At 59.8% G+C, this 19,727-nt stretch overlaps 1 protein-coding gene across 1 annotated transcript in view; it reads right to left on the reverse strand.

The window, feature by feature from the left end:
- Nucleotides 1-1,189: 1,189 nt before the first annotated feature.
- LRP5 (LDL receptor related protein 5) overlaps nucleotides 1,190-19,727 on the reverse strand; it is a 93,703-nt gene continuing 75,165 nt past the window's right edge. Inside the window, exons 14-23 of the mRNA XM_075545254.1 lie at nucleotides 13,922-14,130; nucleotides 13,217-13,407; nucleotides 12,458-12,667; nucleotides 10,889-11,014; nucleotides 9,811-10,047; nucleotides 7,510-7,620; nucleotides 5,800-6,036; nucleotides 4,264-4,403; nucleotides 3,378-3,475; nucleotides 1,190-1,654 (exon numbers count right to left, since the gene is read on the reverse strand). Of these exons, the coding sequence (XP_075401369.1) occupies nucleotides 1,393-1,654; nucleotides 3,378-3,475; nucleotides 4,264-4,403; nucleotides 5,800-6,036; nucleotides 7,510-7,620; nucleotides 9,811-10,047; nucleotides 10,889-11,014; nucleotides 12,458-12,667; nucleotides 13,217-13,407; nucleotides 13,922-14,130 (1,821 nt within the window). The 3' untranslated portion in view covers nucleotides 1,190-1,392. The remainder of the gene's footprint in view (nucleotides 1,655-3,377; nucleotides 3,476-4,263; nucleotides 4,404-5,799; nucleotides 6,037-7,509; nucleotides 7,621-9,810; nucleotides 10,048-10,888; nucleotides 11,015-12,457; nucleotides 12,668-13,216; nucleotides 13,408-13,921; nucleotides 14,131-19,727) is intronic.

Genomic DNA, 19,727 nt, shown 5'->3' on the forward strand with positions numbered 1-19,727 from the left:
CAGGTGGGAGCTGGGGCGCTGGCCAGAAGGAAGTTGCAGGATGTGGGGCGGGGAGCCCTGACTCAACCCTCCGGTCTATTCTGGGGCGAGGGCCCCTCCCCAAGTCACAGGAAGCCGTTGGAAACTCTGTATGGGGCTCCTGCCCTCACTGCTCCGCTGGCTGAACTCTGGCCAGAGGGCAAGGCTGGATCTTCATTGTCTCTGGATTGCAGCGCCCCCACCTCCCCCCACAGCCCAGCAGAGCAGGGAAGTTAACTGCCACAGGTCTGTCTGCCCCAGCACATCCCATTCTCTGCCCCAGCTGGGGAGTCACTCATTAGGGCCCCCACCCACGCCTGCTGCCTTGAGAGGGGGCCTGAACTAGGCCATGACAACCCTCGCCGCCCCCAGCACCCAGCCTGAGTGGGGTGGGCTCAATGCTTTCACTGAAGCCCCCCTGATGTTGCATGTTGAGGTTCTTGTGACACACACCCAGCACCCAGGACAAGTCCGCTGCCCCCCACCCGAGTCTGCTGTGACAGCCTCGTCCCTGGTATATGGGGTGACCACAGGCCAGCCCAACGTCAGTCACACCACTGCTTGCTAATTACCTGTCTCCTCGCCACTCGGGAGGCCCAGAGGAGACATCAGGCCATAGCTGTCTGCTGCAACACCACCCACACACGGCCAGAGCTCGGGGGAGGCTGGCTGGCTGAGTGACAGCCAGGCCATGAAGCCCACCAGCAGACATGGGTAAAGGGGCGGGGGACGTCGGGGACTGGGGATTCCCTCCCTAACTGGAGCTTAGCTTGCCGGGTGACCCCACCCAAGGAGGCCGAGTCCAGGTGGTGGGACCAGGAGACACCGCCAATCCCCAGAGCAATCTCCACAGACAGCAGCTTGGGGAGACACACAGGGCAGCCGGTGGCGGAAGCTGCCTGGGCAGGCTGGTCACTCACCAGGCACAGGGAAAGAAGTTCAAAAGGGGACTAGGAATTCCAAGAGGGGGGCAGCCCAACAAAGAGGCGGCTGTGGGCCCTGCAGGAAGCCAGCCTGTCCTGAGCCCCTCCCTTCTGCCCATCCTGGGGGCGAGGGCAGGTCCACGCCCCAGAGGGCAGTCCCTCACGCAAGGGTAGACACCGCCCTACTGCTCCACCCCAAGTGCACAGCACACAGGAAGGGACAGCAGTTCCGTTTTAAAAAAAAATTAAATTTATAAATATTTTCTTCACTGTACAAAGTTCGCCCCGCCCACCCCGTCACGGTTCACATTTCTTGCTGCTTGTTTTGTTTGTATGTTCTGTTGGAACCCCCAACTATATTTATTTCTGAAGTCATAAAATATATATTTTCTTCTTTGCTCATATTTAAAACTATGTACAGGGGCGAGGCGCAGAGGGCAGCCGGCTGAGGTCAGGAGGAATCTGTGCAGGGGGAGGGCGGGGGCGGGAACAGGTGGAAGTAGCTCCTCTCCGTGGCGGGCGATGGCGGGCAGCTGTCTTCCGCGGACAGGTACTGGCTGTGGGGCGTGGGCGGGGGCGGGTAGGGGTCAGAGTCCGAGTTCAGGTCCAGGTAGTACTTGCCGGCCTTCCAGCGGCTGGCGCTGTAGTCGCTGTCACACAAGTCGGTGCTGCAGGGTGTGGTTGGGGGCGCCACGCCTCGGATGATGTAAGGCCTGCAGGGGACAGAGGAAGAGAGGGTTCTCATAGCACCGCAGTAGAGGCCTGGGCTTGTCATACCCATGGGCATCTACGGCCATTGGCATGCCCATGCCCAACCCACCGGACTGCCTGCTCTAAGCCCAGGGCCCGGCAGGGCCCTTCCCTGCAGTCAAGGTCACCCCTTGGTGAATGAAACCCTACAGACTGCCTGTCAGGGCTGAAGCTGGGCTGGGTGACCTGGGCCCCTGAGGCCCACTCAGTGCTTCAGGTTCCTGGAAGGTGAGCTAATGAGTCCAAAGGTCGTGCTATCAAGCCAGAGAAACCTTCGATCCACACAACATCAAAATGGGAAGCTATTGTTTCTCAACAGAGCCCCACCTAGGTCCCCACTTGGCCGAAGGCGGTGTTTCCTCCCCCTAATAGCCCTTCTCCTGGTGGTGTCGTGGTTAGGAGTCGGGCAGCTGAGTGTAGAGTCAGCAGTTCAAAGCCACCAGCCAACCCTCAGGAGAAAGATGGGGCTTTCTATGCTGGTCAAGAGTTACCATCTCGGGAACCCACAAGAATTCTACAGAAGTAGAACTCTACGCCGTTCAACTCTGTCCTGAAGATTCTGAGTTCCTTGGTTGACAAGACAGACAACCCCCCTGCCTGGTCGACTCAGGGCGGAACTAGCCCCATGGGTTTCTGAGACTGCCGCTCTTGACGGGCCTAGAAAGTCCCATCTTTGATGGAAGCCACGTGAAAAAGGCAGTTTGCCCCCGCCCCGCAGGACTTCAATCTTGTTTCTTTTCACTACCCTGAGTTTGGGGAACAAAAGTCTAAAAGGGCCAGGTCATTGCTGGGGGTGAACAGGGGTGGGCTCTCCCAGCGGCAGTGCGCAGGGCAGCCCTCGCAGCCCGTGAGGGGCCAGCAGAGCCTCAGTGGGGCTCCCTCGGCCTTTTCCTCAGCCGTGCAAGTTTCCATTTCCCTCTGACGGCTCCTCGTCTGCGCTCACCATCCTCCTGTGTGCTTTGGGAACAGCGTTCAAGACGCCCCTTTTGAGATGACCCCCTCCCTCTGCTTGGGTTGACCTGGCCCAGCAGACTTTCGCAGAAGCCACTGGTGTGACTGGGCCCTCTTTTGACGCCTCCCCTCAGGAAATTGAGACAGGCGGTTCCTCAGGGAGGGAGGAAGACGGGGCTTTCTACTCCCAGTGAGGGTCCCAGTCTCAGAAACCCACAGGGCAGTTCTACCCTGTCCGGCAGGTCGCCGTGGACTCGGAGGCAGTGAGTTTGGCCCTGGGTTTGTCCCCGAGAGCACCGGTCTGCAGCAGGGTCAGGTGACAACACTTTTGTTGGCAATAAGGGCGTGTTCACAGGAGGCCCGGGAGTGAGGCCCTTTGGCCCCCAAGGCCTGAAGAATTCTGGAGGGAGGGAAAGGAGCTACACCCAGGAATTCTGTCCCCGGATAACCCGCCAACTAAGGGGATGGCAGTGGCAAGCAGTGCGGTGGCTTGAGGAGGCCTCCGTGGCCTGCTTCAAGGCCCATGACTCCACGCCCACTCCACTGTACAAGGACCACATGAGAGACCTCCGGCCCCTTCAGCTCGCCGGGGGGGGAGGAAAGGCAGGCGTGGTTGGGGCAGAGCCAGCAGAGTGCACAGCTCCCTCCACCCCCAGCCTCGGGGGAGCCCCTCGGTTATCCCGCCTGTGAAATGGGTCTGTCTGCTTGTCTGAGGGTCACGGGGCGGGCTCTTACCTGTACGGTCTGGCAGAGGCAGGAATGTTGGAGGAGTAGAACATGTCCACGTTGTATAAGGAGGGGTCCGTGGCAGGGGATGGCGGTGGGTTCAGGATCTGTGGGGGGCAAAGAAGGGGTCACCCAGGGCTCCCTGGGAGCAGCACGCCTTCCCCCTGGGATTCTCCCAGACCAGCCTGTTATTGTGAATTCCGTGCTCGGCTGCTCCCATAAAGAGTTACAGTCCTGGAAACCCACGGGGCCAGTTCTGCCCTGTTCTGTAGCGTCACGGTGAGTCGGCAGACTCGATGACACTGACGGTTTGAGCATGCCTGTCATGGGCGGAGCCCTGGGTGAAGGTGGCCCCAGGGCTGGCTGGCACACAGTAGGCCCATGTGTCGCTGGTGGGCACCCCAAGAGTAAGCTCGCCCCAGGCTGTTCCCAGAAGCCCTGTCCAGATAGGCCTGCACTTAGAGGCAGCCCGCCCCCCATGGGGGACCTCGGGACGTGCTCAGCAAGAAAAGGGCTGTCAGGAAGCCAAAGGGCCCAGACAAGTAGCATGGAGTGAGGGCCCATCTGTGGGCAAGCCCTGCCCTCTCTAGGCACAGAAGGAACCAAGGACCCCTGGGGCAGGCGCCAGGGGAGTGAGCACACACATGACACTGAGAGTGGGGTGTGTGTGTGTGTGTGTGTGTGTGTGTGTGTGTGTGATGGTCAGAAGCCCTGAGGTCACAGAAACCCCAGCCTGTGTGTGGGGTATGTCTGTGCGTGGTATGTAATATGTGTGTGTGTGGTATATAGTATGTGTGGCATGTGTGTATAAGAATGACAGAGACCCTGGGGTCACAGAGCCCCAGGACCGGCCAGTGCGGGGCCCCAGGAGCGGGCGGGTCTGGGCAGCACTCACGGGTGGGTAGAGCGTGGCCTTGGTGCTGGACGAGCTGCTGGATGAGGCCCCGGTGACGTGGTTCCGGTCATAGAGGGGGACCCCGGCCCGGCCCCCCATCAGGCTGACGGAGCTCATCATGGACTTGCTGCAGGAGATGCCTGTGGAGAACAAGAGGGGGCGGGTCAGGGCCTCCAGAATGTCCTGTGTGAACCTCGGCCCTGAGGGCCCACGATGCCGCCCTGCAGGTCTTTCTGGCCACCTCCGGTGCCAGCTCCCTGTTTTGATCTGCAAACCCGGCTGTGCAAGCAGTGCCCCCAGTGGACACTGTGAGAACTGCAGGAGGGTCTGAGCAGAGTCCCTGGGAGCAGATGGGCCACGCATTCTTGAGGGTTCGGGTGTGACCACTGCCACGACGGAGCACCAAGTTCCCCGCTGGCCCCCACTTCTGCCAGGAGACACAGGGCATGGGTGCACATGGATGTGAAGGTCTGCGTGAGGCTGGTTTTAAGGAAGGGCTGTAAGGGAGGAAGAAGCTGGGCCCTGAAGGTGCTAGGTGGCCCTGGCCTCACTGTGACCCTCGGGGGCTTCTACCTTGAGGCCCCACCTTGTCAGAGAGGCTGTGAGTGTGATGTGACAGGGCCCTAGGGGCCAGTCCCTGAGGACCAGGGTGTGGAGAGACTACCTGCTCGGCCATGGGCAGCAATGGGCTCTGAGGGAGCCCAGCCGACACCCGGTCATTCCAAGAGGGCTTGAGGATGGAGGGCAACTCAGCACTTGAGAGCGTGCTGATTCATAAGCAACGCCCGTGGAGGCAGCAGCCCCAAGTCAAACGGCGGAGTATGGTGGGCCAATCTGCAAGACAGGCCTCATCAAAGTGCTTACTACTTGGGGGGCTCGGGTGCGCCTGACCCGAGCCCCGATCCTGTCGACCACCTGGCATGCACATGAAAGCTGGATCAGGAACAGGGAAGACCACAGAAGCATCGATGCACCTGAACCACGGAATCGGCGGAGATTATTGAACGCACCACCGACTGCCAGGAGAACGAACCAAGCCATGTTGGGGCCAGTAGGGGCAATTGCTGCTTAGAAGTCAGGCTGCTGAGACTTCCTCTCACGTACCTAATCGGGGTGGGCTATGAGTGCGCACTACCTGGAGAAGGACACCGCGCTGAGTAGAGGTGAGGGGCCGTGAACAAGAGGAAGACCCTCGGCCAGATGGATGGACAGAGTGGCTGTCACAATGGGCTCAAACGTCACAAAGATTATAAGGCTGGGGCAGGACGGGGCGGCATTTCCTCCTGTTGCATGGGGGTGCCCCCTACCAATGGGGGGACCACCACTATGGGGCACGAGGCTATCCAGTCACCCCTCCAATACCGCAGGTGGGCAGTGGTTGTGCAGGACCACGTAGAAAGTGATTCTGATGACAAGTGGAAAGCCCGAGTGCGGGGATCGATTAGTGATGCCTGCCACCTACTGGGGGAGGGGGACGGGGGTGCACCCTGCATCTCCCACCAGTTCAGCCCACGCCCGCCCATCCTGGCTCCTCACCTGTGAAGGGGCCGTGCTGAGCGCCCCCGGGGGCTATGAAGTTGAGGGGCACGTGGGGGGCCCCGCTGACGTACTCGTGCGGGAAGGGCCCGTTGGCCCCCGCATAGCGCTGGCACACCACACGCTGGCACACGAAATAGACGCCGCCCATGACGAAGAGCGAAAGGACGATGCCGATGACGGGACCGATGGCGCTGCTATGGGCCGGGACGTCGTCCCCGGGCGGCCTGGTGATTTCTGCCAAGGATGGCAGAGGAGACAATGACGGGAGAGGGAGTGGTGGGAAGGCTTCCAGGGGAGGGGCAGCGTGGGCACCGAATGGAGAGTGCCCTAGGCGAGGATGTGGGTCGGGGGCTCCTCCTGCCCAGGCCCCAGTGCCCACAGCTGGAGAGTGGGCGGGAGGAGGGAGAGATGGCACTAACCCCAATACCCCTGACCTGCTGCTCCCACTTCCTAACCCACCTCACCCCACCCCACTGCCCAGATAACTCTCACTGACACCAGGCTCCCACTTTCCCCAGGGACCACGGGGGGAGCGCTGGGGGGGCATGCATCTGCTGGGTTCTTCCATCATGTAACTCTGAGGCAGCTTGGGGGCTGAATCCTGGCTTCAGGTAGGGGCAGGTGCTGGGGTCCCCAAGCTCATTCATCAGGGATGCCACCATGTGAGGGGCTGGGAGGGACAGTGGGGGCATCTAGGGACTCGTAGGCTTCCCATCCTAGCCATCACAGAAGATTAGGAGTCCTGAGTGGCCCAAGGAGAGTGACCAGGTGGGGGGGTGGGACATGACCCTCGTCCCCTCCCGCCGACTGGCAGCCCAGAGAGAAAGCCTGGACTTCAGGTGACAGACCAGCTGTGGGTGAACATCAACCCAGACCCAAGGTACCAAGGGCAGACCCCCTCCACTGTCATCTGGGCTCGACCCTGAGGTAACTGGCCAGGGGGACATGGTGTAAAAGCACCCGGGGCCCTTGGGATGCCACTTACTTCTCCCGTCCCCCAGTTGTCCCTCCCGAGGTCAGAACTCTTAGCCAGGCCTCTTGGGAGTGAGTGGCCACATCACCACCCACGCCTCCACATTTCCACTTCCTTTCGGAATCTAAGAGCCACCGCCTCCTGGGAGCCTTCCCTGATGCTCTGGGCTGGGCCTAGCAGCCCAGACGGTAGAGGCTGTGGAGGGTGAGGTGGCCTGCATGCTACACTGTTTGTGTGTGTGTGTGTATGTATGTGTGTGTGTGTCTACAAGTAAGTCTATGTTTCTGTGTCCATTACACGTGTGTGTCTGTGCGTGCATGCACGTACCTGTGTATGTGGGTGTGACTATTCTTCTGTGTGCATGTATGTGAATCGGTGTCTGTAGTCCATGTATGTCTACGCATGTGTGTGGATGCACATGTGTCTGTGTCTAAGTGTGACTATATTAATCTGTGTGTGCGTGTCAGTCTGTATGTGCCTGTCTTTGTTCCACGTGTGTACGTGTCTGCTAGGCTGGAGCTGCAGGCTCGATGCTGCTGCTGCCGCCGCCACGGTACCAGGAAGAGCAGGCCGTTCGGCGTTCAGACGTGCCCAGTGGCCTCTGTTCCTGAGCCCTGTGCCCTGAGCTGGAAACACTCAGGCTGGGCTCTCACGCACCCACTCCCCCCCCCCTTCCATTTCCTGCCAGCGCTGCCCGAGGGCCTCCCAGCCTCCCCGGCCCGCAGCCCGCTCACCACACAGGAGCTCATCGGAGCCGTCCATGCAGTCGGGGAAGTTGTCGCATTGCTGCTTGATCAGCACACACTGGCCGCTGGCACACCGGAACTGGCTCGGCAGGCAGATGGCTGCAACGGAGGCCGCAGGCTCAGAGGGGACCCCCATGGAGAGAGGTGGTCCCAGGCATGGGTGGGTCCCCTCGTGGAGGCCAGACCCACCACACCCTGAGCCACAGCCTCCACCCCCTCTGAGTGGTGAGTGAACTGGAGAAGCTGCTGTAGCTTCTCAGCGGTAGCCACGTCCATGGTCCATAGCCGCCCTCTCGTGCCACGAATGACCTCAGTGCACAGGGCCCAGGTGGCATGTCGGAAACAGCCCCCACAACCAGGGGTGCTGGGGAAGGGCCATAATCCGGGCCCGCAAAGGGCTCAGTGGCAGTCCCGGGGCCAAAGGGCCAGTAAGCAGGGCAGGAAAGCAGTCAGCAGACCAATTATGAATAGACTCAGGGGCAGGCGCCAATCCCACAACCTGTCCCCTCCATGTTCCTGTGGGCATTTGGAGGGTCCACTGCCTGGGGCCTAGAAGAAAACCCTGCCCGGCAGAGTGGGCTTGCGACCTGCAAACAACTCCCTACACAGCCGCTATTCCAGGGTCAGCCTGCCAGAAACCAGCCAGGGTCTGGGCTATCATGTGGCCAGTTTCTCTAAGATTCTCGCCCTCCTGAGTCCAGACCATTCTCATATCCACTGCCCAGAGGACATCCAAGTGGACGGACACTGCACCTGTGACCACAGGCTCAGACCCGAGACCAGTTGGGAGGAGGGCGCGGGACTGGGCGGGTTTTGTTCTGCTGTGCATCGGCTGAGTCCAACGGACTGGATGGCCCGCCCCTCCAGACAGCGCTTTTCCTGTCTGCTCACCAACAGCACGGAGGGTGGGCCTGACTGCGAAAGACAACTCGGTAAGTACCTGATGGCTTCCCACAGGTGGGGGGGCCACCTGACCTGCCTGCCTGACCACGCTGGTGTGGCAGCAGTGCACGCTTGGCCCCTAATGGAAAGCTTGTCTGCTGGACTCAGCCTCAGGGAGAACGGCCTGAGGGTCTGCTCCCATGAGGCCTCAGTGCCATCAAGTCAATGCCGACTCACTGCCCCTGGGGGTGTCCCAGACTGTAACTCCATGTGGTCCTTACACAATACGGTGTCAAACTGAGGATTCCGAGTGTAGGGGTGGAGTCTAGCCTGTCAATCAGGAGATAGCCAATGAGGCCTCTGTGTGGGCGTGGCCTTCTCCTGAGGATTCTGGGAACTCCAGTAGTTCCTCCTCGGAGGGGGGAGACTCTCTACTGACAAGGCTGACTCCCTGCAAGACATCCCTGAGGAGAAGCCACATGGACCTACCCTGATGCAGTTATAACCCTGGACCTGGAGAAGCCATGTGGAGACCCCAGCCAGTGCTGAGATGCTTACAGCACCACTGGATCCTCAAGACTTCCCACCCACTGGCGTCGTTGCATGTGTTTCGTGAGCTTGAGGAGGACTTTATAGATTGGTATCGGACATATGTTCTAATATTGGACTTAACCTTATAATGCCTGAATTTTTAAATTCAGGAAAAATTTTTTTGTTCTTATGCTTTACTTTCATAGTTATATATATATTAATATATACATCTTAATTAAATGTTACAAAAACGGCACACTCGGCTTTATAGGGTTAATGAGTTGGTCTGGACTGGGCTGGGCGGTTTTCTCAATATTCAATTGCTCTCTTCCTTATACACTATGCATGTCTATGGGTTTGTTTCTCTGGTCTACCCACACTGACACACTCCCTAAACCCAGACCAAACTCACTGCCACTGAGTCATGCCAACGCACAATGACCCCACACGACAGGGTGGAACTGCCCAAGATTGAGACTCTTTACAGGAATAGAAAGCCCAACCCTCGCTGTCACTGAGTTGATTCTGATTCACAGCGGCCCTACAGGGCAGGGTAGAACTGCCTCTGTGGATTTCGGCGGCTGCAACTCTTTGTGGGTACAGAAAGCCTCCTCGCCCTCCTGTGGAGCGACTGGTAATTTCAAACTGCTGACCTTGTCGTGAGCAGCCCAGAGCATGACCACTGCTGTCACCAGGGCTCCCATGGAAAACGACTGCCTAGGAAACCCTCTGAGGACAGTTCTGCTCGGTCACGCAGGCCCTGCTAAGGGTCGCAAGAGCATCCGACGACAATGGTGACAAAGGTTCCCAGAGCTCCGGCTGGACCCCAGCTCTGCAGGCTGGAGCGGGCGGGCAGCCAGCTGGCAGAGTGCTCACCGTCGCAGTCGGCCTCATCTGAGCGGTCCTGGCAGTCGGCCTCGCCGTCACAGCGCAGACGCAGGTCCACGCACTGGCCGCGCTCGCAGGGGAACTGGGAGGCCGAGCACACAGGGCAGGCTTCCTCATCGCTCTGGTCCTCGCACTCGGGGAAGCCGTCACAGCGCCAGGCCGCAGGGATACAGTCGATCTCGCCCGTGGCACAAGCAAACTGGTCAGGGGAGCAGGTGGGGGGCTCTGGGCGGGGACAGAGAACAGTGTTACCCCTGCCCACCTGGTCAGAGGGCACCTGGCAAGGGGAGCACGCACGAGCTGGGGCTTTGGGGTGCCAAGTGCGCCCTGGCTGCTGTCCCGTCGCTAGCTCAGCATGCAACAGAGGCAGAAGGCTAACACGTTCAGGCCACTAGAAGAGGCCACCTTTCTTTTCTGAGTAGGAAAGCTGGCCCTGCCTGCCAAGAAGCCAGGGGCCTCATCCCTGGTCTCTGCCTCTACGTCACCACAAGGGCGCTGGACAAAGGGACCCAGATCTGTCCCTCCCAGCTGAGCTGGACTGCCCAGACATCACCCACAACCGCTCATCTGTACGTGGGTGAGTGCTACTGCCCCCCAGTGTGGGGTGGGTATCAGAACACAAGTTCGGCACCCACTATGTGCTTGTGGTGGCTGCTGGCTTGGATGGGTGGGAGGGCCCATGTGGAGACGGAGGATATAGTCCTAATGTCCTTCAGTTGGAGGTCAAAAGGGAGTGGGGCAGGGGGAGGGCAGGGCAGGGCAGGGAGGGGGAATTAGACCCAGAAAATGACAAGGGGTCAAAGAAACCTCAAGAGATCTTTTAAAAGCTCTCTTAAATAAATGAAAACGGAGGCAACTCCTCAAAGCTTGTGAGGTGCAGCAAAAGCAGTGCACAGAGGTAAATTCATAGCATTTGATGCCACGCGAGGAAAGAAAGGAGGGCAAGCAAAGAGACGTCTGCATTGGAGAGCTGATGCCACAGAGGTCTGTGCTGAAGAGAGACCTCAGGCAGAGCACCAGTTCCTTGTCCCCCCATCGCCCCACCAGAAGGGCGGCTCACACCTACCGCCACACGTGAGGAGGTTCTGCAGGAGCACGAGGTGGACGGGACAAGAGCAGCGCGGCGTGCCGTCACCCTTGGCGATGCAGATGTGTGAGCAGCCACCATTGTCCCGGGCACATGGGTGGGCTGCTGTTGGAGTGTGGGGGGACACACAAAAGAGGGACTCAGGCTCTAGCTTCTACTGCAGGCATGGGGGATGAGGGCCAGACAAGAGCTCGTGGGAACCGGCACTTCCCATGTGCCAGGCAGGCACAGTCGACCCCTTGGCCTCTTCCCACGGCAGACAGCGGAAGGGTGTTTGCACCCACACTCCCACGTTACGGAAGAGCACACACAGCGAACGAACGTGTCGCGCTTCAAACACCAGCCCACCACGCCCACCCAAAGCCGGCCTCTCTTGCAGTGGTGGTGGTGGTAAGTGCGGGCCAGTCAATCTGACGCATAGTGACCGTGTACAACACTGCCCGGTCCTGCGCCATGGGCACTGGGAGGTTCGGTGGTGGCCGTTCTGTTGGCCAGCTATCCTGGAATCTAGGCCTTTGCTGAGGCCGGCATCAGGGGCCAGGGAAAGGTGGGTGTCTCCGGCTGTCCAGCAGCCCCCATGAGCCAGGGGAGAGACAGAGACAGAGAGACAGGGACAGAGAGGGAGAGAGTGCCCGCAGAGGGCCCAGCCATGGAGGCCCCTGACCGAGCCCCAAGTTGCCGGCTCAGGATGTTGGTCAGCAGCCTATACACCAGGATGTCCGCCCTCCCCTCCCCTCCCCCACCAGCCCATCCCCAGAGCTGGGAAGTGCCTGCAGCTGTCCCCTGGCACAATGAAGGGGTCAGCAACTGTAATTAAGGGCGGCAGATGCTGAGCTCACCCCCGGAGATGACCCTCAGGTTCACTACGTCCCCTCACTGGCGCCTCCACAGCAGAGAACCGTCAGAGAGGTTGGTGTGGGGAGAGGCGGGGCCTGGGGGTGACCTGGGCGTCAACAGTGCCCTGGCCTGAAGTCTTATGGCAGTCCACAACTGAATGCCTGTGGGACCCACTGGTCACCCTACTGACTTGGGCTCCTACAGCCCCAGTGGACCCAAACCTGAGACCTGGGAAGCATGTCCCAGCAGCCAAGGGCAAAGCCATTGGTCCCGCTGCACCAGACGGGCAGTAGCCACCCAGATCATTAAGGGTAGCTGAGCACCTCCCTGAAGCACACTGCCCAGCCGTGTGTGTGTGAAAGTGAGAGAGAGAGACGGTCACACAGCCACAGCCGCTGAGCCTGCCTCCCACCTGAGGTCAGATGGGCCATGGTTCTGTCAAGCCTGCCAGGCTTCCAGCCAGACTGCACGAGGGCAGGGCTGCATGTTGAGCAGCACCCTAGCCTGCCCTGCCCCTACCCCCCCCCACCCTTCTACCTAATGGATCCTGACTCCACCCCATGGCCCCGCCCAGTCCTCCCACCCCGAGCACACAGAGGCTCTCCCCGCCTCTCATGTCCCCCATCCTACCCAGCCTGCTTGTCTACCCTCCCCTGCCCACCCCGCCCACACGCATTCACAGACAGCCCATCCCCTCGCCGGCCCACGTACAGAACTCCTCCACGCTGACTTCCTCAGCGGCGTGCAGGCTGGTGAGGTGGGTGATGCGGCCCTGCACGCGCGTCCGCTGCTCGCCGCTGGTCTTGTCCACGCGCTCAATCATCTGCTGCTGCCGGTCGGCCCAGTAGAGGTGGCCTCCGAGCACGGCCAGCCCCACAGGCTGCACAATGTGGGCGTCTGCCAGGGTGAGGCGGTTGGCGCCTGTGGGGACAACAGCCCAGGCTGCTGGTGACTGACCAACAGTGCTGGACCCCTGGCTGGTCCAGGGGCAGGGAGGTCAGAGCGAGGGAAGCTGGGTGGGCATGGAGACACATTCTCCAGAAGCAGGCAACTCTGCAGACAACCTTCTACCTGGGTCAGCTCTCCGTGAGGCCAGTGGCCGTGAGGGCAACAGAGGGGCCATGAGATCCAACGCTGACCAGCCACTGCACCTCTCGCCTCCCCTACTGTGGAGAATCCACGGGGACCCCATGCCCTTTGGGGCAGAGTGGCCATCAGCATGGGCCTCACAGGCCGAGTCCAGCTGGGAGTCCTGCTCTGGTCCCTGTGCTGTGCAGCCTGGGGCAGCTTGCTCACCCTCTCTGAACTTCAGCTATATTCCTGCCACGTGCACATGCTCAGGAAACCCCAGGCACCCATGGGGTTAGGGTCACAGCATGGGGAGGGCCACTACGGACTGGGGGACTATCAGCGTGGCTAAGCGGGTTGGGCGCTGTGGGCAGGGAGCCCCGGGGTGGGGAGAGCAGGCACCTGACAAGTCACAGCTCTCAATGCGCTTCAGGTCAGCATCCACCCAGAAGAGCTTGCCCAGCGCGTTGTCCACCACGAGGGCCACGGGCCGGATGAGGCCGGTGGTAAAGAGCACCTCGCGCTCCGTGCCGTCCAGGGCGGCGCGCTCGATCTTGGCCGTGTGCTCCTGCAGGTTGGTGAAGTACAGGTACCTGTGGGCAGGACAGGGTGGGGCGCTGAGCAGGCCTGGGGACCCACAGACGCTCAGGCTGGCCCCAGGCTGAGTGGCCCCGCCCCCTTGAAGCTGCTCAGCTGCAGGTGCTCATTCGGCTCTGGGGCGGCCACATTAAATACCAAGTGCTTCCACCTGGCAAACAGGAGCCCTGGCGGGATCGTGGTCATGCACTGGGCTACAATCCACACCAGCAGCTGCTCTGCGGGACAAGAAGAGACCTACTCTGGGACCTCACAGGGCAGCTCTACCCTGTCCTATTATGGTCATTATGACTCACAGTGGGTTTAGTTTTGGGTTTGAGGGTCACTGATGTATGGCACCCACCGCTGGCTTTCTGTCAAGCTTATCCTGGGGGCTCCAGTTCCTATGGTGGCTGGTTTCTGTTCTGACTGTGGGTGGAATGCTGGGGCATTGGCCGAGGGGGGTCACACTGGGCAGCAGGTGCACTTGAACGCCCGCTGGGGTGCAGGTGGTCCCCCCATGCCTCCTACCCCCGCTCTGAGTTGACGACGATGGCCCGGGGCCTGTCCCGGTCCCCTCGGAGCACCACGCCCATGGCCTCCCCGCTCAGCCGGTGGACGTTGATGGTGTTGGTGGCCTCGCACGTCCAGAACAGCGTGCGGCTGTAGGCATCGATGCTGAGGTCGTGGGGCTGCCGGTCCGGGTTCTGGCCCTGGCCGGGAGCCGTCAGAATGGAGGGCTGAAAGACAGGGGCGACGCCCAGCTCGGCCGTCAGAAGCTGCGCTACCGAGGCGGCGAAGACCAAAACACCGAGAACAGCAAGGGAAGCAGGCGAGGGCCTGGAGACCCAGCGCCCTTGGGCGCTGCTGGTGGAGATGCCACGTGGAGCGGCCGCCACGGGGACGGCTGGGCGGCAGTTCCTTCAAAAGGTGAAGAGGCCATTACCACGTGGCTCACCTTTGCTTCGGGCTTTCAGCATTTGGAAATACTTCAAAGCTACGCATAAGGTTGGGCGCTGAATAAAGGAAGGGTGCAGACCTGGTGCGTTGGAATGGTGGTGCTGGGAAGAATACTGAAAGGACCACGGACTGCGGAGCGGGACAAACCGATCCGTCTTGGAAGCAGCACAGCCAGAGGGTCCTTAGCGGGAAGGATGACCTGACTCGTCTTGCATACTTTGGACATGGGGTCAGGAGAGACCAGCCCCTGGAGAAGGGCAGCAGGTTTGGTGAGGTGGAGGGCGGGGAGAGTGGGGCGGAAGGACACTGGATGGGGGCGTAGGAACGTTGGTGAGGATGGCGCACGGCCGGGCGGCTTTTCGATCTGTCGTGTGCCCGGGTTGCGACAGGTCGGCTGACTCGATGGCACTGAAGGACAACAACGTGTGGCCCACCAGTTCCACTCCTGGGCCACTGGCCAAGGGGCAGCAAGCAGGCACAGGGCAGACAGCTCAGTGTGCACGGAAGCACGGCTCCCAACAGCCACGAGGGGGAGACAAACCACACGCCCCTCTCGGGTGATCCCACAAACCCACGGGCTGTGTGCTCACGTGGCCGGTCCTCCGCTGTGGAGACACACGCGCGCAGGCGCCACGGAGGGGCGTGTAGAAAGCGTCACACTGACAGTGACAAGGCATCCCTAAGGGAGGCAGCACGACGCAGCCCCACCTACATGGACTATCTCCAATAGGCAAGTGCAGGGACAAAAATAGATTGGTGGGTGCCACGAGCTGTGGGAGGGGGATATGCCACCTCCCCTCCCAATTCTCTAGATCTCAGTCCTGCCTCCAACCCATCACCGCCTGAGCTCCACACCTGGGGATGCGCGAGCCGGCAGCCTGTCCTCTGACCAGCACACCTGGGGATGCGCGAGCCGGCAGCCTGTCCTCTGACCAGCAAAGCTCAGGCTCGTCAGTCGCTGCATACTGGGAGTCCAGAGCAGCAGCCTGATGTCTGAGCCCCGGATCGGGACGTGCCGGTCTCTAGCACTGCGTGAGCTCTTCCTTCTACAGACACACAGCCTTCCTGGTCTGCTCCCCCAGAGAGCCCTGCTGAGACATCACGCTCCTCACACGAACCTGAGCCTTCAGGTCCCACTGGCCAGAGTCCTCCTGACCCGGCACGCAGCCCCCAGTTGTTCTGTCTTCTTGGTTGGCCCTTGTGGCTCACATCAGCCCCATGGTCACAGCCACCCCCTGCCCCCCAGCTTGTGTCCTCTTTCTGGACTTCCCGGGCCCCTAGTTTTGCATCAAAGACCCTTTGATCTTTCTTGCTTTCTGGTGTTCACCTTTAGAATGAATCTGAAACTGCAGGGCAAAGAGGTGTGGAGACGAGGTGTCATGCCAGGGGCAGGTGAGGGGCAGGGACGGCCTGGGAACAGCAGCTCTCGCTGCCCGCCTCCCTCCCTGCATTCCTGGGCCACTCGGGATGTGTGCCCATGGGGTCCAGCACGGCCTCTGCGGTCTGCACGTGCTCTGCGAAGTCCCTGCACCCGTGTTCTGTGGGGGCTACACACACTCCAGGGGATCTCTGGGTGTCCTGTGGGGTTCCCCACCTCGTCCTGCAAGGCCTCAGCACACACATCCTACAAAAGGCTCCACCACGCAGAGACCGAGAATCACCAGAAAGGATCACGTGACTGCAGAGGACCCGTGTAAACTGGGAGACCCCCATGCTATGGAGGGACGTGATGGCCGGACACGGGTTCTAACATGCCAGCAACTTGAGAGCAGGGATCCTCTGGGGCAGAAGGTTGACGTCAGACAGAGTCCGTGAGATGGCAACCAGGCAACCCTGGACCACCAGCCTCTGGAACAAGGCTTGAAAGGCTCTCCACCCCTAATCAATCAATCAACCTTTGTGGCAGTCACCTAATCTGGTGTCAATTTGAGGATTCTGAGCGTAGGGGTAGAGTCTAGGCTGTCAATCTGGAGATAACCAATGAGGCCTCTATGTGGGCATGGCCTTCTGCTGAGAATTCTGGGAAATCTGGTACTTCCTCCCTGGAGGCAGGAGAGACACTCTGCTCGCACCCTGGGAGACAGAGGAGCTGATAAGACACATGGAGCCACCCTGATGCAGCCCTGGGTGCTGGAGAAGCCATGTAGAGACCCCTGCCAGCGCTGAGATGTTTCCAATGCCACTGGATCCAAAGACTTTCTACCCACTGGCCTGTGATCTTCTGCACATGGCATCATTGCATGTTTGATGAGTCTGAGGAGGAATTTATAGATTGATTTCGGACATGTGGGCTAATATCGGACTTAAGGACTTGATCTGGTCTGGGATGTTTCTCAATATCTAATTGCTCTTGTATATAAACCTCTTTCTTATACACATATATATGTCCATGGATTTGTTTCTCTAGTCTACCCAGACTAACACAACCTATCCGCCTATTATCTATGACTCTGTTTCACGCTCTCTCTCTCTCTCACACACACACAACTACTACACATAAATGATTGCATGTGGTTCTTCTTGCCAACATCTGTAACTTCCGCCAAGTGACGGGTTGCACCTGCGAATAACTGTAAACAGGATTCCCTGGGATGCCATCCCGCCGGGTGTAGAAGGAGCCCTCTGTGAAGCAGGAGGGGCACCGCACTACTACCAGCGAGTGCCAGGAGCAGAGCCCGGAGTCCATGCCCGGAACAAAAGCGTGGGCATCCCAGTCCACAGAGCCAACAAACTTGAGTGTTTGGGGGGCTGGGAGGCTGTCCTGTGGAATGGGGTGCCTCTGGGCACTTAATTTGCTGACCCACAGAAGTGGAGCTGAGTGGCTTCGGCCTAAGGCTTAATGGGTGCCTCTGGACACGAACTCAGGGAGCAGGGCTTGCTGGCCCATGGAGCTTGGGCTGAGTGCTTTCAGGTGGAGGCTCCCCAGAGTGGTATGCCCTTTGGGCATCTACTAGTAGTCCCGAAAGCACTTTGTAATGTGTTCTGATGAATAAATAACTTCACTCTGAGCATTTCTCACGCACATCCCATTCTGCTCACCTCTTTAATAAACCCTTCAGCTGTGACTATTACCTGAGTCCTGTGCAGCCACTGCAAGGGGTACTTGAACCTAGAAATAGAAGTAGAGCCTTCTAGACAGTCTCTCTCTCTCTCTCTCTCTCTCTCTCTCTCTCTCTCTCTCTCTCTCTCTCTCTCTCGTCCAGCCCCGGGCAACTGGAAGACAGTGCAGCTGAGGCTAGACTCTGACTGCAGGTGGACAGGGACCAGCCACGATGAAGGTGGCTCTGAGAGCTTGTACCTTTCTTCTCTGCGCTCCTGATCCCTTCACAGGTGACAACATCCACTCCCAAGACTTGGGGCCACAGCTCCAACAGGACTGGCTCGCTGCTGTCCCCAAAGCTCCGGGGACCACAGCCCAGGGCAGCGAGCCTCCTTCGGCCCTGGCTGACTCAGGCTCGGTGGGGGTGGGAGGGCAGTCTGTGGGACCCCAGGCATCAGAACCACCATTTCAGAAATGGGCCCAGAGGAAGCACAGCCACACTACGGCCCCAGGCCGAAAGAGTGAGGAGGGAGGGAGGGAGGGAGGGAGGGAGACGCTTGCTGGCTGTCCAGTCTCACAAGGACCAAGCCCAGCGTTAGCATGAGCGAGATGCCCGGGTGCGGACGCAAAGCTCTTCCCAGGATCCTGCGGTCTCTCCGCTGCTAGCCCGTCAGAGGCTGGCTCGGGGAGAAGAGGTGAGCATGGCAAGAATCTGGCTGGAGTCCGAACAGAAAAAAAGGTGGAGGGGTGTTTTGGCACCTACTCCACATACTCTGCCCTCCCTCCAACCCCCCAGCCCAGCACAAAGGAGGGGGATGGGGAGAAAACAACACGTTTCCTTATCTATGAAGAGACCAGAGATCCTGGAGCAATGAAAGGTCCGGGGCAGAAAGACAGGATGTTCACACAACCCTCCCCATGACACGGGATAGACCTGAGTTTGGGGTCTGAGACAAGAGCCGAGCATGGCAGAATGCACATTCCTGAAAGGCAGAGGGGCACTAGGGACGCTCCAGATGCAAGTCAATCGTAGAAGAACCCTCCAGAGAGCCAGCCCACTGTGGCAAAGTCCACTGTTACCAGGACACACACACTCTGCTTCGTCTTCCTGCTCACAAGCCACATGGAGCTATGCTGATGGAGCCAGAGCCCTGGAGCTGGAGGAGCCACGTGGAGACCCACACCAGCGCTGAGATGCTTTCACCAACCACTGGGTCCACAAGACCTCCCGCCCATTGGCCTGTGATCTTCCTGCATTCGGCATCATTGCCTGTGTTGTGTGAGTCTGAAGAAGAATTTATAGACTGGTAGCGGGCATATGGGCTAATATTGGACTTATGTTCTTGATCTGAACTGGGCTGGGGTGTTTTCTTACTACATGGCTACTCTTTGATATAACATTCTCTCTTATACACATGAGCGTCTCCAGATGTGTTTCCCTCGTTGGCCCGGATTGACACAGCGAGGATGGTGCGCGATCAAGGGGAGTGTCCTACTGGACACAAGGCTGCTAGGAGCTGGGAGTCAATGGCACCTGAGGACGACAAGGAGCCGAGAGGGAAGGCTTGATGCCTTGGCACTACGCTGCTGATGAAGCCCGGTGCGTGCACCGTGGGCAGCCAGAGGACCCAACAAACCACTCCTGGAAGGGGTGGGGGCAGGTTGTTCCTCAGAGGGAGGAGTCTCACCTGCTCTGGACATGCCACCAGGAGGGGCCATCCCTGGAGAAGGCCAGCACGCCAGGCCAGGGGAAAAGAGTTCGGTGAATCGACACGGAGGCCGCAGCCACGGGCTCAGACCCAGCAACCACTGTGAGGATGGCACAGGGCGGGGCAGCGGTCCACTGGTCTGCACGTGGTGGCCCTGTGCGCGGGAACCAACCCAATGGCTTCCAAGGACAGCGCCGCTGCAGCATTCCGGGGCAGAACTGCAGCTTTAGGGACCCGTACCGTTAGGTAGTCCAGCGAAGGCCTGGGGCGTCCGTGACGCATGCCCAGAGGGCCGAGCTACGGGAACACAGGAGTGGCACCCTGCACATGCCCAGCGGTTCAGGTTTCCCGCCAGGTATGCGTGGGTGGGTGCTGAACCTGGATTGGCCTATCTGGGCCAGGTGAATTCAATTCAGCCAGTGGGGTCGACCCCAGGGTCTGTCCACCACGCCTCCCGGCGGGATAATTGAAAAGGCAGGAGCCCGGAGTGGACCGCAGGCTGCACGTTCGGGGGGAGCCCCGCGGGTGCCTGTGGAAACCCGGAACTTCTTCTACTGCTCACAAAACTCACTTGGATCACAAACCAGGCTTCGGCGTGAATTCTTTCTCGCGCGGAGGCTAGGACCGA

This window comes from Tenrec ecaudatus, chromosome 4 (assembly GCF_050624435.1).
Source record: "Tenrec ecaudatus isolate mTenEca1 chromosome 4, mTenEca1.hap1, whole genome shotgun sequence".
Classification (NCBI taxonomy): domain Eukaryota; kingdom Metazoa; phylum Chordata; class Mammalia; order Afrosoricida; family Tenrecidae; genus Tenrec; species Tenrec ecaudatus.